Genomic DNA, 16,280 nt, shown 5'->3' on the forward strand with positions numbered 1-16,280 from the left:
TGGAATACATTTTAAAAGTAACCTTCCCAACACTGATGATCACTGTTGCTGTGGTGTACATCAGTCGGTTTCAGTAATGGTCACAGTAGGGATTGTTTCTAATGCTGCATTCACATCGTCTAGTAGACTTTCAGAGGGAACTTCATGTTTTCCAGCTTAGCCATGACCTTCACTTTCGGGTCAGCTGCTCTCACATTCAACACCTTCGACGCACCAGTTGCTCTTAGGGCTTGGTACCCAATCTCTGAGGGTGGTGATAATGACATTTCCCCCTGACCCAACATCCTAGCTCTGCCTTGCCGCAGCATTTGTGCTGTACCTTATCATCCTCTAGCTGCTGCTTGTTTCATGCGTGTGTATGAATGAAAGCAGTTTGTAAAGCAGTTTAATGTGCAGACGGGGTCACCATCATTTGTGTTTTTGTCCTCTTCTTTTCTTCTTCTTTTTTTTTTTTTAAATAGAAAACATTCATTTGCAAAATTTACAGAATGTATGGAAAATAACTAAACAAACTAACCCAGAAGTGTAGACTGGCTGGGAGAAGTTGAAGAGGATGTAGTCACCCTGGAGGGGAGTTATTGCCCAGAAGAAATCTCGTCCTTCGTAAGCACTTTTCAAACTGTGCGTCTGGTAGTGTTTCAAAGTGCTGCTCACCTCTGCAGGTGGGTTATTGTGAGCCTTGTACAGCGTCTGCTTCCCAAAGTCTTTGTCCTGAAGTGGATAAGAGAAAGAAGAGAAAAATATCTTTGCCCATACCACAGCACATCCACAGGCGAGAACACTTAACAACATGAATGAATGATTCTGGGTCAATTCAAAACACATACAGTTAAAATGCTAAAGCTGCACATTCACATTATATGCCAGTGTTCATGTTAAATCAGGCTGTGCTGTCATGTAGCTACTCCATGACAAACACCATCATTCTTTCACACTCATCTCAGTCGCTTTCTCTTGTCTTGAACTCTATTGTCAGCTAAGCAAACAGCAGATCAACAACATTTTTTCTGCTCAGGTTAAACTGTACGGCTGATCCTATAGGGCCTTGGAGTTGACGTCACGCCGCAATGCACTGTGGGAGCGCGGCACCATTTTAGCAGGCCACGAATCAAAACAACCACACTGTGTTGGAAGGAAGATTGCTACGAACCACACTTAAAAGCAGCTCAAAATAAAAACGACGGTATAGAGACAGATTGCGTCCGGATGCAAAGAGACGGTACTTGCAAAAAATAGCGTGCACTGGAAATGTGGACCCGTATGAAATAACGACAGTGGAGCAGAAACACTAGGCCAACCGCTATTGACTTACGGTGTGTCCACACCGAATAGAGCGTCAGGTTTACATGTAACGTCAATGGAAAAGCGCGATGACACGCGATTGCGGGTCCCGCGAAAATTCGGAAGCAGATTTGCATCGCGAAAACACGTGAAACGCGCGTCAGTGTAGCGCGTCTGGCGCGTTTGACTCACAAAAAAACCCAGTTTTTGAGTTTTTGTGTTGCATTTTGTGCATACGCGCGTTTCGCGTCTACCGCTCGAGTTGGAAAAATCTGAACTCCAGCGTCAAATCGCGCCGCGACAACCAATCAGGAGCCTGGTGACGTGGCTCTGACCAAGGTCAAAGGGGCAGATCCAGCCAAAGCCCTTCATTCTTCAATGGAGGGAAAACCCATAATGTTGTATTTAGGGGGTCTACATTTGTGCCTGAAGTGCATTGCCATGTAAATAATTAGCATTTACTGAATATGTACTTACTAAGCAACACTGTTCAAAAGTTGAATAAAGAAACAAATAAATGTTGCCTTTAATTAAAACATCACATCAGTTACAATGTAGAATCAATGTATAGTTTACAAATGACAAAATGTTCACATAAAATCATGACAGCATTTAAATAATATCACCCGCTGCATTCTGTCTCTTTTGAAAACTTATCACTACATATACAGCACAAGACTTTTAAGAGTATCTAACAAGAGCATTTCCCCTGGTTTTACTACCACACTGGGGCACATGTTCACCAAAACCTTCACCATCTTATCCAGAAGGGTCACCTCTTCACCCTCACATGGAAGAAGTAATCTGAGTGGCCTGGTGGTGTGTAGCATGTGGTGAAGCAGGGATTTCATAGTGCCCCATGTGTAGCGCTGGAACCCAGTCAGGATTTGTTTCATCCGTTTCATAGACTGGTTTGCTGCAATAATGACAAACAATTAGCAACTCTATAAAGAGAACGTATATAATAATTATAATTCTATAACCGTTTATAACTTGCATAGTTCATATTTCTGTATAGTTTTCATATTTATAACCTGTTCATAGTCTGTACATACTTATAGTTATAGCATATTCATAACATACCTTCATACTGTGTACATTGTAACATACACATAATTGACCCATATTTTGTACCCTCATACCTATAACAGACCCGTTTCTGTAATATAGCTATATTATTGCTAAAGCCCTTCTGGATGGATGCAAACTGCATTTCGTTGCCTGTACTTGTGACATGTGCAATGACAATAAAGTTGAATTCTATTATATATATCTACAAAATCACTCATTAGGATGTTTGTTCTAATTTGCTACGACCTCAGAGCGCATTGAAAATACAACTATTAGGCTATAAAGAGTGATATGAACTTATTTAGATCTTACCTGAATGAAAATGTCTGGAGCACCAACAGATATCTGGAGATGGAGATGAACTGGATATCAGCTCGTCTCACAGCTGCTATCCAGGCTAGACGCCTTCTTTCGGTAACATCCGACACATGAGCTCCCTCATGCTGCTTCCAGGTGGGGAAATGATAAAAACAGAGCCCATTTTCTGGCTTATTCCCTTCCCGATCGTGCGATCTAACATTACAACCGACAACACAGCAAGTGTGAACCACTGCTGATGCTTTCGCTCCTTTGTTTGGCCTGCTAAAATGGCGCCTCGGCGGTCACGCCCCCTCCCGTGACATCACGCTCCAAAGCCTTGAAGTGTTTCACAGGAATGCTTTTCATTGCTCAGCTGTCACACCTCATTTAACTCTACTAGTTTCACAGGTAGTTCACAGAGCTGTTTTACCACCCTGTTCACCTTTAGCCTTCTTCTGTTGTTTAAGTCACGTTTGACACATTTCCTGGTTCATATTTGTAAAACAGCTTTTAAATATTTAAATCTGAAAAAGATTTTACGAGTCTTCAATAAAGGCCTACTAATGTAACAGAAGAAAAGATGACTAGAAAAGCACCTTCTCTTTTACTCCCACTCAGGTGTCCTGACACCATTACCACCAGATTCTAGTAATATACAACCCCTGCACATGTGACCCTTGAACCTCGTTATCAAAGCTCTTTTTAACAAATGAACTGTAGAGAATGTTCAGCAGGGGACATTAACATCAGCCATGTTCTCACTAATGACCTGATTGGTTTAGGAGAGTGCTGCCCGAGTAGTGCTCGAAGCCTGAATTTAATCTGCACAAATTGGTTTGGGTCGAGACATTTGCATTCTCACCTCAACCTCCACTGAACAGAAAAGTTCAGGGCTCAAGTACATGCACGAAAATGGCCATTTACAGTCAAACGCATTTTATTTACTCATTGGCATTTTACAAGATGTCATCTGGTTGATAGAGTCCAAAGACGGCAATTTTACATTTACTTTTAAGTGTTACAAGTGTCATAAAGAGTAAATCAGACTCCTGCTGGACTTTGACTGGGCTATTCCAACACCCTGAATCTTTTCTTTTTCAGCCCTTCAGTTTGTTTCTGTGCTTGGTGCCGTTGTCCTGTTGCATTACCCAAATTAGCCCAGGTGTTATCTTTACATTACCCAAATTAGCCCAGGTGTTATCTTTACATCTGGCCTTACATTCAATTGGAATAGACTTTGGTATAGGGAGGAGTTCATGGTCGACTTGGTGGCTTCACAGATGGTATGAGGAATACATGTGGATGCACTGCGTTTTGTTTTCACCAAATATCCCCAATGGCTCTGACAGATAAACCTTCATATCCATCATGAAACACGTTTCCTGGGAGTCAAAGGAACTTTTTTTTTTTCTTCTTTAGGTCACGAGCAGTTGTCTAAGCATTTCACTGCATATCGTACTGTGTATGACTGTGTATGTGACAAATAAAATTTGAATTTGAATTTTAAAACCGGTTCTTTTGTATTCTTTACGGCCAAGAAAGACACAGCTCAGAAGTGGTCCTTTTACTTTAAAAATGATCTTTATTTTACATATCCTTGATATGGAGACCTGAACACAAAACACACAACCCCAGGTCTGAAGCACAAACGGAGGTATTTATATACTTGCTCTCTAAATTACACCACTATAAGTTTCAATCAAAGACTCTGCTTAGTTTCACTTTCTGGCTGCAAAAGCATGCTCTGCAAAAGCATGCTCTGCAAAAGCATGCTCTGCAAAAGCATGCAGTTTCCTGTCAGTGCTTTTTGGCACAGACTGTACTCAGAGTTAGGCCTCTCTTATATTAAAACAATATAATCATTCGGATTATATATTCAAACCCCAACAGAACTCTCACCTTCAGATGCTGCAGTTTCCCGGGCAGAGAAGAGTGGAGACCAACATGCTGAAAGAGGGAAGGCTTGTACCTCTGCTTGAGTAGTGCCTTCTGCTCTGTGCAGTGTTTCTATATACAATGTGAGAACATGTGAGTTTGAAACGCACTGTAAAAGCTGCTCTTTACAACAACAACAAAAAAAACAAGCAATAGGAAACAATGTACTGTTCAATGCTTTCTCAGTACTAGAAATACCATGCTTTGTATAGACAAGAGGTGTCATCTGCATAGAGTGTGTAGAGTCTGAGTCCCAGATCTATTTAACCACAGATTTATTTAGAGATTTATGCTCCATTTTAACAAAAATCTACAACAACAACGTGTTTTTTCTTATTTGTAGGGCTGTAACAAACAGCAAAGTTTGTAAAAAAAAATAAAAATGAAGTGGTCTGACTCTTTCCCAAAACACAAATGAATCTATACTTTACATTTCTTGACTCTTGATATAACTGACTTACATCATCTTTCTCGGGGTTGCAAACCTTCACCCACAGAATGTGATCCAGCAGCCAGTCAATAGGTTTGTCTCTGTGAAACATGAGGAAGAACTCGGCGATCATTGGGAGGTCCCGGGTGCGAAACAACTTGCCTGGAGAATCACACATACACACAAATGCATTCGTGTAATATTACCTAAAAAAATCCACACACACACACACACAAAAAAATCACTTCAGTATTTTACACAAAAGCACACCTATAAATCCAAGCTGGGAGAACTCAAGGTAGAGCCATGGCTTTGACGCTTCGTTTGTGGCGTAGGCCTTCATCTCGTCATAGTAGCCCGACTTAGCAACAACATCATCCTCTAACTGGAAATCAACAGACAACAAATAATAATTTGCTCCTTTATCCTTTTTCTTAGTTATCCTAAACGTAACAGGACTCTGTGCTGCACTTAGGCATTCGACCACACATTTTAGATCTGCTTAGCTTGTTAAAAACAGACGTGTCAGGAAGTAGACACTATTTATAAAAAGTTTAAACATAAGCACAGCTACAGCCCAATCAGACCACTCCTGGTGAAAAGGAGAAAGAGTTTACAACAGGCTATCATTTCAGACTTTTGTATTTCACATTTCTGTGATGTCATCTTTGGGTCTTCTGTAAGCATTTATAGTCTGAGCTCATCTGCAGTGCCCCTACCCAGACAAGCAATGTGAAAGCGAAAGATATATAAGGAAGAATTATAACATACAAAGCTACTCTGGCTGATATCACAAACAAAGAAATGGTGCTAAAAATAACTTTCCTGAAACATGATATGCAAAACACAATAGAAATAAGGTGTTTAATAAATAATAACTAAAGTCTGACCCTAACCTGAACATAAAACGTTCCTTTGTCTTGAGCGTAGAGCATCAGGAAGCTGAAGTCCAGATTCTGTTTTGTTCGCCATCTAAAATCAAACAAGAAGCACAAATATAACCCGAGCAGAAATTCACTCACCTTTTTGGTTTTGGTACTCACTGCGTGTTTATACACCACTCTGCATTCAATAAATAACAGTTTATTGTTTAACACACCAAACACATTATAAGTCTCCTACTCTTCATCATTTATTTATTAGGTTATATGGTGTATATGTTGGTTTTGTGTCCTCTGTGCCACTGCAGCAGCACATACTCTATTTTCTGCACTATAAGGCGCTCTTAAAAATCCTTTAATATTCTCCAAAATCAACAGTGCGCCCTATAATCTGATGCGTCTTATGTATGAATTCTGGTTTGCTTACTGACCTCGAACCGATTTTATGTGCTACACGGCGCTCAAAAATCTGTCAAAAAATGTTTTAGTACGACTTTGGTGCTACGAAGCCGCACCGCTTGATGGATTGTCGGAGCATTACGGCTACCATAGCAGGAGCCTCGCGCAGTAATCTGGGTCCTAAACTCCGTCGCTTCAGGTCCCAAAGTCAAACAACACTGCAGCATCACTGAGAGTTAAAAACTGTCTAAATTCTTTCATCTTTAATAAAATGATCAGCGTTGCTGCTTTACCAGGTGTAACAATTAAGTTTAACATCCAGGCATCCATGAAAACAGAATTTATTAAATTTAACGAGTTAGAAGTTAGCAGGAAGTTAGCTCGCTAGCTTCCACCTAAACATGATGTAGCATGTTCTGACTGAGAGATTTCTGAAAAATTCAAACGTACAGCTCTGCTATCACTTCCAACATAAATGAAGACAGAAACTAAACAGCAGTGACGTTTGTAGGGTTACTGAAGTTGGGCTAGCTGGTATATAATGTTGTGCTACGTGATCGCTGGCGACACAGCTATGCTAGCATAACATAAACACAGTGAAGCTGGAGGATGAACGCTAACTTTTTTTCCCCACTCGACAAAAATGTTAATGCGAAGGTTCCCGATGGTTATGGACAAATGCAATCGCATGGCAGGATTCTGTAATGTATAATCTGGTGCACCTTATGGTCCGAAAAATACGGTAAAAAACACTTCAGAATTACCATCACTGACAAAACATTTGTAGCATTTCGAGACTGCATCATGTGATTTTGTATATGCACCGTACTTGACTCTTTCTTTGGAGTCTCCAAAAGTCTCCTTAAGGCTGGCGAAGTCAGGGTAGTAATACTGTGAAGGAGAGATGACCTCCAGCAATCCAGACTGCACCTCCTTGGGAAAACTGCAAAGAATGAGCTAGTTAACTGCAGAGATCAACATCAAGATACAAAGGAAATAATAGACATTCTTTGTTAGTATTTAGAGGTTAATCAAACAGTTATGTGTATGCTAACAAAATATGTAATAACAAGTCTTATGAACTGTAGGGCGTTTCATTCTCACACTTTACCTAGCTGTCCTGAAAAGTTCTTCCTAAATCACAGATCAAACATTGTATTTGACCAACAGGCGTTTAGGTTAATCAGAGAACAAATTCCTGAAAACATATGCTGGGAACCAACTTTCACACTCTCCCGTTGCCGGGAGGAAGAGCAGCAACAACATTAAAAACCTGTTTTGTGACAGCTTTTGTTAGCATGTAGTAGAGGCTAATGTAAAGCATCAGTGCACATAGACTACACTGAAGCATTTGCGTGAACAGAAATGTAATCAGGCGTTTCCAGTTCCATTTTACCAGAACATCTAATTGAGTTCAAAAAAATGAATGAATGTATGAAGACAAGTTTTATACACTCCAGTGATACAGTCATTTAAGATTTGGACATTTCTTGTGTTCTCTTTGCATAAAATTACATGCCAATGTGTAGTTTTATGCTTACAGATTACCCCTGTTATCTCAGGTTTATTTCTTTTAATCTGTGGTTGAATCTCAAAGAAGAGAAATGGAAAATTAGCTGCCTAACTTTTCCTTTATTTGTAAAGCGATACATAAAACAGACCATTTCCATGTTGAAGTTGCACATAAAGAGAAATACTTCCCCAGTAGACAAATCTCACACATATGACCATCAGCCATAGTTAGTCCATGGCTGACTAAAGAAAATAGATTGGTGAATGCCCACATCCAATACAATCCTACTGTAATAATAAACATCTTATTTTTTATACACTTACAGACAGAAACAGCAGTCTGCTGCTGGTGCTGCAAGCAATAAAGAGCATGAAACTTAAGTCTAATGTGAACACTGATACAACAGAGAAACTGCCCCATGGGAGGCAATCTAGCTCACTTACTTCTTCATGATGGTCTCTGCTACACTGTTCACATAGTCTAAGTTTGTCTGAAAGACAGAGAGAGAGACAGGACTGGGTCAGTGATGGGGAGGGGGGGCATATTTGACTGAATTAATATTAAACTTGAGCTCCTCGAGGCTTTTGCAACAATGAATACACGCTGGTGCTCTTACAGACTAAGACTGTAACTGTGTAAGTCCTTTGAAGGCCAGACATATTATCAGTTTCAGTTTGGGGGTTGATAAAGACTCGTTGTGTTCCTGTTTATAGTTTCTGTTACTCACCAAAAAAAAAAAAAAACCCAATAAAAGAAAACCCCAAAGATGAGCAGGTATGAAAGTCGTTAGGTGTTCATGTGTGCTTTCTCTCAGATGTCTAGCAAACAGCACATTATAGTCCATATGCAAGAGCACTCTCAGTGAGTCAGACTGACATCAGAAAAAAGTGCTTTAGTGGCACTGTATAACAGCTGTGTGTCACATCTCACCCAATAAGTAAATCAGCATGTGGGAGCAAAGAAGGAAGCAAAGGTCATTCTGGTCCTTAATACTTATTTATGGTATTTATTTATGATTTATTATAATTTATGACATGCAATTGAAATTAATTGTACATTGGTTTGCAGTAGGGAACAATTTACCTTGTTCACCACTAAATTATGGTGTTTGAGTTCAGGAGTGTTATGAGGTCAGGTGCATTAGGATAGGCTAACAAACACTGATGTGCCTTAGGTAAGCCAAGCCAGCTGCTACACTGCATATCAAGGAATTTATTATAGGCAAGCTAAAATTAGCTAGCATAAACTGGAAAGGAAAAGAAACAACTTTAATCCAATGAAGCCCATCTGAGTGAGAGGGGAAAACCACATCCCCACAACGTGAAACTTTTACCACTGTGCTTGAGATTTGGTGGTTGTTTTTTAAAGTTATCAGCTAACTTTATAAATTAACCACCACCACATGAATGCACCGTAGCTAAGTTACATGTAGCTGGCTAACTATACCTTAGCATAATTGCATCGCAGCAGAAATTAAAGTTATATAGCAGGCCAAATTACTTCACTGGCTAACATAACTCTTCTTAGTAACTTGTGTTTAATATGAAACTACACTGTGTCTAGCAGGAAATGATCCAATGATTCAAAGCAAAGATATAAATAACTTACATTTGTTTTGTAAAGTAACAGCAAACTTACGGACAGTTAGCCAGCTAGAGTGTGTGTGTGTGTGTGTGTGTGTGTGTGTGTGTGTGTGTGTGTGTGTGTGTAACCTCAGCAACAAAGACGATGATGAGGAGATCCTGGCACTGTGATGAAGTCAGGCTAAATAGCAGAGAGCTAAGCGTGTTGACCAGGTAACTTTGCTTGTCACGCTTCACAGTGGGAATGCCAAGCACCATGGACACTGAGAGATGACAGGATAGAGAACCAGAGAAAAACTATAGTCACTGTCTGCTTCCATTAGCACAGCAGATGTAAAACTGACTATCCCTCATTTGACTCTTGCATTCACTTTATTTATTTATTTATATACATATATACATATATATATTATCCTACCAAGATTCATTGAATAGTAGGGCTGTGCATTTTTATTAAATGTGAGGGCTTCATACCTCCACGACGTCCCTGTCCCAGCACTACATTAGGTACAAGGCTGCCCGGATGGAGTCTGAGGTGGGGCATGAAAATGTAAATATTGGGCTGAATGAATGTTTGCAAGCCTGTAGGTTGCTTTTCTGTTTCTGTAAACACAAAGAAAAAGGGATAGAGGCATGTGGTGTTATAGTTAGCACAGTTAGCACACAACATGCTAATAGGCCAGGTAAAAATATATGATTAACTTTCATATGTATTTTGTTTCCTATACATACAGGAAACTAAATAAATAGGAATTATGGCAGACAGACAAAATTTGAGACCTGTGCTCCTGTGTCAACCATCAACTGCAACTTCTGTAGATAAACTGCCCGTGGTACATTACACAGAGAGAAACCTGGATGATCTACTTACGTTTTACAAGTCAAATGACTTAGGTCCACATTTCTTTTGATTGTGTGGAAATGCTTAAACAAAGTACAGTTTCAGCTAGAGGTCTCTGTTGTGACTTTTTTTTTTTCTTCATTAAGCCAAAAAACGCCAATTTAATTATCCAGATTCAGAGAAATCCTAGAAATACTGTGTATTCACCATTGCATGAACACTGACATTTTAACCCTGGAGAAACCATGGGGTCAAATTTGACCCCATGGTTTCCCTAGTAAACCAATGGGGTCCGCTCTGACCCCATGGGTTCTCCAGGGTTAAGAAACATTTACAAAGTTTTAATAGGGTTGAGGTCAGGGCTGTGGAAAGGCCATTCTGAAAGAATAATGTTAGCCTGCTTCCATTCTAAAAGCAGCTTTGCTGTGTGTTTGTCCTGTTTGAACATTTAATTGTGTCCAAGTTTCAATCAACTAGCTCTTCATCTGATGTTACGTTAAAGAATTTAGAGCTAGTCCTCCTTCATTGTTCCGTCCACTTTGTGCAATGTTCCACTACCACTGGTGTCAAAAAAGCCCCAGAGCATGGAACCGTCACCACCATGCTTCACATTTGGCTTTAGTGTTTAGGTTTGAAAGCCTCACCTTTACTCCTCCAAACATACCTTTGTCATTACAGCCAGATAGCGGGAGCTGCAAAGTCCAGTTAAGCTCGAAGGGATCAGTTTTAGAGCAGAGGCCTTTTTTCTTGGCACGCCCTCCGTCCACAGCAATATAAAACTAACTTCAGTTCGGCAGGCTTGAGCCTCGTTGGCCTTTGAATTGTTCTGAACCAATTTCCTCTCATCTGAGAGTGACACTTTGGGTCTTCTTCCAACTGAATAATCTGTACCAACTTACAGTTGTTTGAATTCATGACCTTGGAACCTCCAGTTGCTTAAAAAATGTCTCCAACAGATCTTCCAAACTACAATTTTTCCCCTTAGATCTTCGCTGAGTTACTTGGCCTATTATTCAGTCCAATAAATGCCATCAAACAGTGCAGTCGAACGAACTACCAGTTTGAGTCAATCGTGATCACTAATAAGAAATGAACAGGCCCTGGCAAGTTCAAAGATGCTGTAGAACTTTAGCACCACGATTGTCTTTTTTATTGTTTTTTATCATTCTTATTACAAAGTTAAGAAATCTGCGTTTAAAGTTGAGTCCAGTGTTGCCTTACACATAAAAGAATGATTCCCAGTGAGTGGAGAATAGCATTGGTCAGTACATGCTATCCAGCATGGACTGTGTTCAGTGTTTTCAGCTTTAGGTCTGTTGATGCTGTGTACTGTATCCATGTAGTTATCTTTTTTGTTTCTAATATCTTGCTCTTATGACGCATTTCCAAAGACATTTGCCTTTATTCAAAGTCATAAAAACAAATAGTGCTGGGTTCTCTGCTACCCACCTTTAAAGCCTGTCCTGTTGTGGACAGAGTAAAGATAGGAGTCGTTGCCAGTTTTGGAAAGGTTCCTTAGCTGTTCCAGGATGCTGCTGAGATCCTGACTGACCTGCCCCCCCAGCTCCTCGGCCACCAGCAGACGCTTGTACAGGATCTGCAGGTCAGGCATCACTGTTGAACCTGGATGCATACAGCAAAGTTTAAAGAGTTAAGACACACTAGTTGTCAGCAAACTGACTGCTTATCGGCTTAATTTCTAACTTAAAGTCACATCATTCCATAATAACCGCCCACCTTAAGCAGATATGTCCCTTCAGATGGTGGAAAGCCTAACTTGAGTCAACTTTCCTTATTTTATCTGAATGACCACAGAAAACAAATAAATATGCAAATCTTCAAAGAAGTTGGAATCAGTAAGCTTTTGTCATCTTTGCTTGGGAGCTGGCATTTCAGCATCTCCCCATATTTTTGTTTTCACAATGACATTCATGTTTCTAACAGACGCTTCTCTCTCTGTTTATACACCAGGCAGCTCTATTTATAGTGCAGACACGTCTGCAGCACTTGAAGAGATTCTTGTTTTCAATCACTCCAATCTCTTTGTTCAACTGCTTTCAACTCTCCGACATCAACGTTCACTCACGGAACATTTTCATGTAATCAGTTCACACTTTGTGCTTTTATCTGCCACTTTTATAAATGACAGTTGATTACTTTTGAAAGGACATGTTACACGTTCAACAATCAATTTTTTTTATATGCATGAATGACTTTGAGTTTTCCTAAGCTGTAGAGGCTCTTGGGGTCACATTAGTATTAGGGATGGGTACTGGGTTCTGACATAAATGGTAGTAACCAGACCGAAAAGCAGCGCACATTTCGGCAGAGATGGGCGGTAATGCGTTACTTGTAACGACGTAATGGGAAACTCACAGAGAAACTCGCGGATTCTTCCACTGACCGCGGCACACCTGCACCAGGGTAACCCTCCGCCTGCCCCACTCCTGCTTTACAGGTGAAAATAGAGCAACAGGACCGCTGAGTCTTTGACTTTATTTATTTTCTGCTGTGTTTTACTTACATCTATTTGAAAGACTGAGTGTAAACACAAAAATATTTTATTTTATGTGCTGGAATGTGCAGAAAATAGGTTTAAATGTTCAATGTTTTTCTTGATGCATAAAGTTAAAAGATTAAAACTAATAAAACAAGTTTAAAAAGAGACTTTTCCATCTGATTACATTTTGTATGATGATTATGCAGAAAAAGTAGAATTGGGCTGAAAGATCTATCGCTTTATCACCTCTTCAGGTTGTAAATCGTGTTTTTAAAAAGTAACTAAGTAATTAATTACTTTTGAAAATAAGTAATCAGTGAAGTAACGGGATTACTTTTTTGGGGAAGTAATCAGTAATTAGTTACTGATTACTTTTTTCAAGTAACTTGACCAACACTGCATTTCGGTGCTTAATTTCGGTGCTTTTTTTTCCTGAGCTGTGATACACTTTAGATTCTAGCCAATCATTTTACGTTTCCGAGGATAGTAGGCGGGTCCAGGTACGTACGTTCTTTTAGAGCAGAGCTACAGATTAAAAATGCCCAAGGCGAAGCGGTCCAAAGTCTGGCTGTACTTCACAGCAAAATATGCAAACTCAGCAGCAACAAGTGTTTTAAGGTGATACTGTGATACTGTCAAAGGAGGTAACACCTCGAATCTGATGAAACATCAGCTTTTTTAAAGCTGAGAAATGCACCGTACCTACTGCGGGTGTGGTGCTTGTTATCGGAGTTAGCAACATCCCCCAAAAACCCGAAGAGGAGAGTCCTGGCCCCTAGCCCTGCCAGTGTAGCAGAAATGATGATGATGCAGCAGCAGCCATTCTTCTCTGCGTGAGTAGCTTCATGTTCGTGTGTAATTTACATTGAGTAGGCTAACCACGTTATTACATTAATGCATGTAAGGTGAACTATAGCTGCAGAAAAGGCTAACATTGTTATCTTTTTACAAAAAAACAGCTAAACATGAGAGGTTTTTGGACAAAGTTTGTGTTCTCCATTCTTTAAGCACCGGCACCGTTTCAAAAGTACCGGTGTGGCACCGGTATCAGATAAAACCTAAACGATACCCATCCCTTTTTTTTGTAGCGTGTAGCGTGCCCACCCCCAAGGTCCTATATGTATGTGTTATGAGAGTGTGAGTAATGTGAATATCTAAGTTGTGGAATACAATTGAGGGTGGGTGAGGAGGAGTCTCATATAAGACTTTGTTTAGGCATTGTTGTAATGCAGGCTTGTAGGAACAAAGCACATCAGGTGCTCAAATTGATTAGAAGAGCACTCTGTATGTGCCTTTCCATTTAGCTTTTCTACAGCTAGCCGTATAGGTCTGCTTTTCTGTGGGCGGGTTTTGTCAACACAATACCTTCACAACAATGTAAAATGCAGCTACCCAACTTCACAGGTGTGGCTCTGGCATTAAGATGAAAGCTCTGGTATGAGAGCTCACCAGTATTGCAGCAGACTTAATGGTGTCTACAGTTATTGGAGTATTTATGATAGAACATTTACCTGCACAGCTTGAATATGTCAAAAAAAATCCTCAAATAACTCAAAATATACCAAATAAAGTTCTAGTATTAACTTCCGGTTTTAAACTACTATCCCACTATTAATAAAACTTTGTCAAGGTAAGGAGGAAAAAGGACAAGCCTAATGACAATGGCTCATTTCCATCAAGCGTCCCAATAAGCCACGACAGCAGCTGAGAGGAGGCCAGCTGTGAAGATACCTGTGCTTTCGCTGTTATGTTAAGATGTCTGATGTCTGAGCTGCAGTGCCTTATTAATCATGCAAATATTATATGTTCAATAAAACTTTTGGTTTCATTAAAACTGTGTTTCAGCTTGCTAGGCCTTTACTCCCTTCTTTAAGTTGCTTGAAGACGTTTCACCTCTCATCCGAGAAGCTTCTTCAGTTCTAAGGTCAAATGGTGGAGAGTCCCAGATATAAACCCAGTGGGAGTTTCCCCCCACAGAGGGACAAAAGGACCCCCTGATGAACGTGTTAAGGCGTCTGGGAAGTGATCTCAGAACTGGATTATAGATGGCAAGAGTTTGTCGTCGACCATCTTTGAACAGAGGGCGGAGGGTTTACGACACCAACTCTCTGCCATCTATAATCCAGTTTTGAGATCCTCCAGACGCCTTAACGCCCACTCACATCCTGGGCCATCTGACCTCAGGAATTCGCATGATAAGGTGGGGCCAGGTTTCACAATGAAGCTCACCCGAAACTCTGGCTGATTGGGACCCACACCCAGTTTCACACCTTGGCTCAGGCGATTAGAGGATCATCAGGGGGTCCTTTTGTCCCTCTGTGGGGGGAAACTCCCACTAGGTTTATATCTGGGACTCTCCACCATTTGACCTTAGAACTGAAGAAGCTTCTCGGATGAGAGGTGAAACGTCTTCAAGCAACTTAAAGAAGTCCAGACGCTTTTCTTTGCAAGCTCCTTTGACTACGATGACCTGGATGACTGAGAACCTTCACAGACATTTTACTCCCTTCTGTTTACCAGTAAAATAAGTATTTGTACCTAAAAGATAAACAAAGTCATTCGCAATAAAAATACAAGAGCTCGGAATGAGAAGAACAGAATGAAAAAGCAACAGCAGAAAGCGTTTGTCCCTTGAATACCTCGCTGTTAGTAATGGAGCAGGTCGGCAGGCCGAGATGGTGGGTGTGTTGGCTTACTACTAAAACTCACACGGTGATGTTATGACGTGAGGGAAAGACTTTATAACCGGTATAACTTTCATTTTTTTCTTAGGAAACAACATTTCCCACAGCCTCTTCAATAAGACGTTTGTGCTCCATGTGAAACAGAGTGTTGTATACAGAGAGACCGTCGCCCGACGATCGAGAAGGTTATGCTAATAATTTGTAAAAACAAATAAATAATTTAAAAACATAAAAATGTAAAAGTTGCTCATGCTACGCTGTGACGCGAACTTTAACCCTGCGGTATTTTCTGTTTCCATGAGAATAAACAGCAGATGAGTATAAAGTTTCCGTTTGAGTCAGCATGTGAAAAGTAAAAGCAGGTACACTCACCTTCATCACTGGGAATCGATTTAATCCAAGTAACCGACACAAAACACCCGAACGCCAAGAGACATGCTAACTTATAGGGGTAAAACCTCATCTCATTCCTCACTCACAGTCCCACTGTCTTTGTGTGCCTACTTGCCGCCGATGGGACAACAGGTGGATGTGAGCGGACCAGGTAAATGCAGGTAAGTTAGAAGAAACGCTTAGTGTCTGGTCACAACTGTGATTCTAGCCTACGTCAAAGCCAAGCATCTACGCGTGTCCGCTTTCATGCTTTTCCGCATGTTGAAAACGTTGTTACACGGTCGCATGATGACAGTTCCTGACAAAACGCTGTGAAATTCTCCGAGAGCACAATCTGACGTGTTGTAGGCACGCACGGCCAACAGCGACACCTGCTGGCCGTGTCTATGACAGGAACCCACAGAACAATAAAATAAATAGTAGCAATCGAAAGTCTTACTATCTCTTTATGTAATATTTCAGGTTTAGC

At 40.5% G+C, this 16,280-nt stretch overlaps 1 protein-coding gene across 1 annotated transcript in view; it reads right to left on the minus strand.

The window, feature by feature from the left end:
* zgc:154054 (Alpha-1,3-mannosyl-glycoprotein 4-beta-N-acetylglucosaminyltransferase B-like) overlaps positions 1–16,130 on the minus strand; it is a 27,654-nt gene extending 11,524 nt beyond the window's left edge. The window contains exons 1-11 of the mRNA XM_042216140.1: positions 15,791–16,130; positions 11,684–11,857; positions 9,868–9,996; positions 9,523–9,656; positions 8,254–8,300; positions 7,127–7,240; positions 5,914–5,989; positions 5,288–5,402; positions 5,049–5,179; positions 4,552–4,659; positions 518–711 (exon numbers count right to left, since the gene is read on the minus strand). Coding sequence (XP_042072074.1) covers positions 518–711; positions 4,552–4,659; positions 5,049–5,179; positions 5,288–5,402; positions 5,914–5,989; positions 7,127–7,240; positions 8,254–8,300; positions 9,523–9,656; positions 9,868–9,996; positions 11,684–11,857; positions 15,791–15,881 — 1,313 coding nt within the window. The 5' untranslated portion in view covers positions 15,882–16,130. The remainder of the gene's footprint in view (positions 1–517; positions 712–4,551; positions 4,660–5,048; positions 5,180–5,287; positions 5,403–5,913; positions 5,990–7,126; positions 7,241–8,253; positions 8,301–9,522; positions 9,657–9,867; positions 9,997–11,683; positions 11,858–15,790) is intronic.
* Positions 16,131–16,280: the final 150 nt, after the last annotated feature.

The sequence above is a fragment of the Haplochromis burtoni genome, unplaced genomic scaffold (genome assembly GCF_018398535.1).
Source record: "Haplochromis burtoni strain Fernald_Lab_line unplaced genomic scaffold, NCSU_Asbu1 Contig_930, whole genome shotgun sequence".
Lineage (NCBI taxonomy): Eukaryota > Metazoa > Chordata > Actinopteri > Cichliformes > Cichlidae > Haplochromis > Haplochromis burtoni.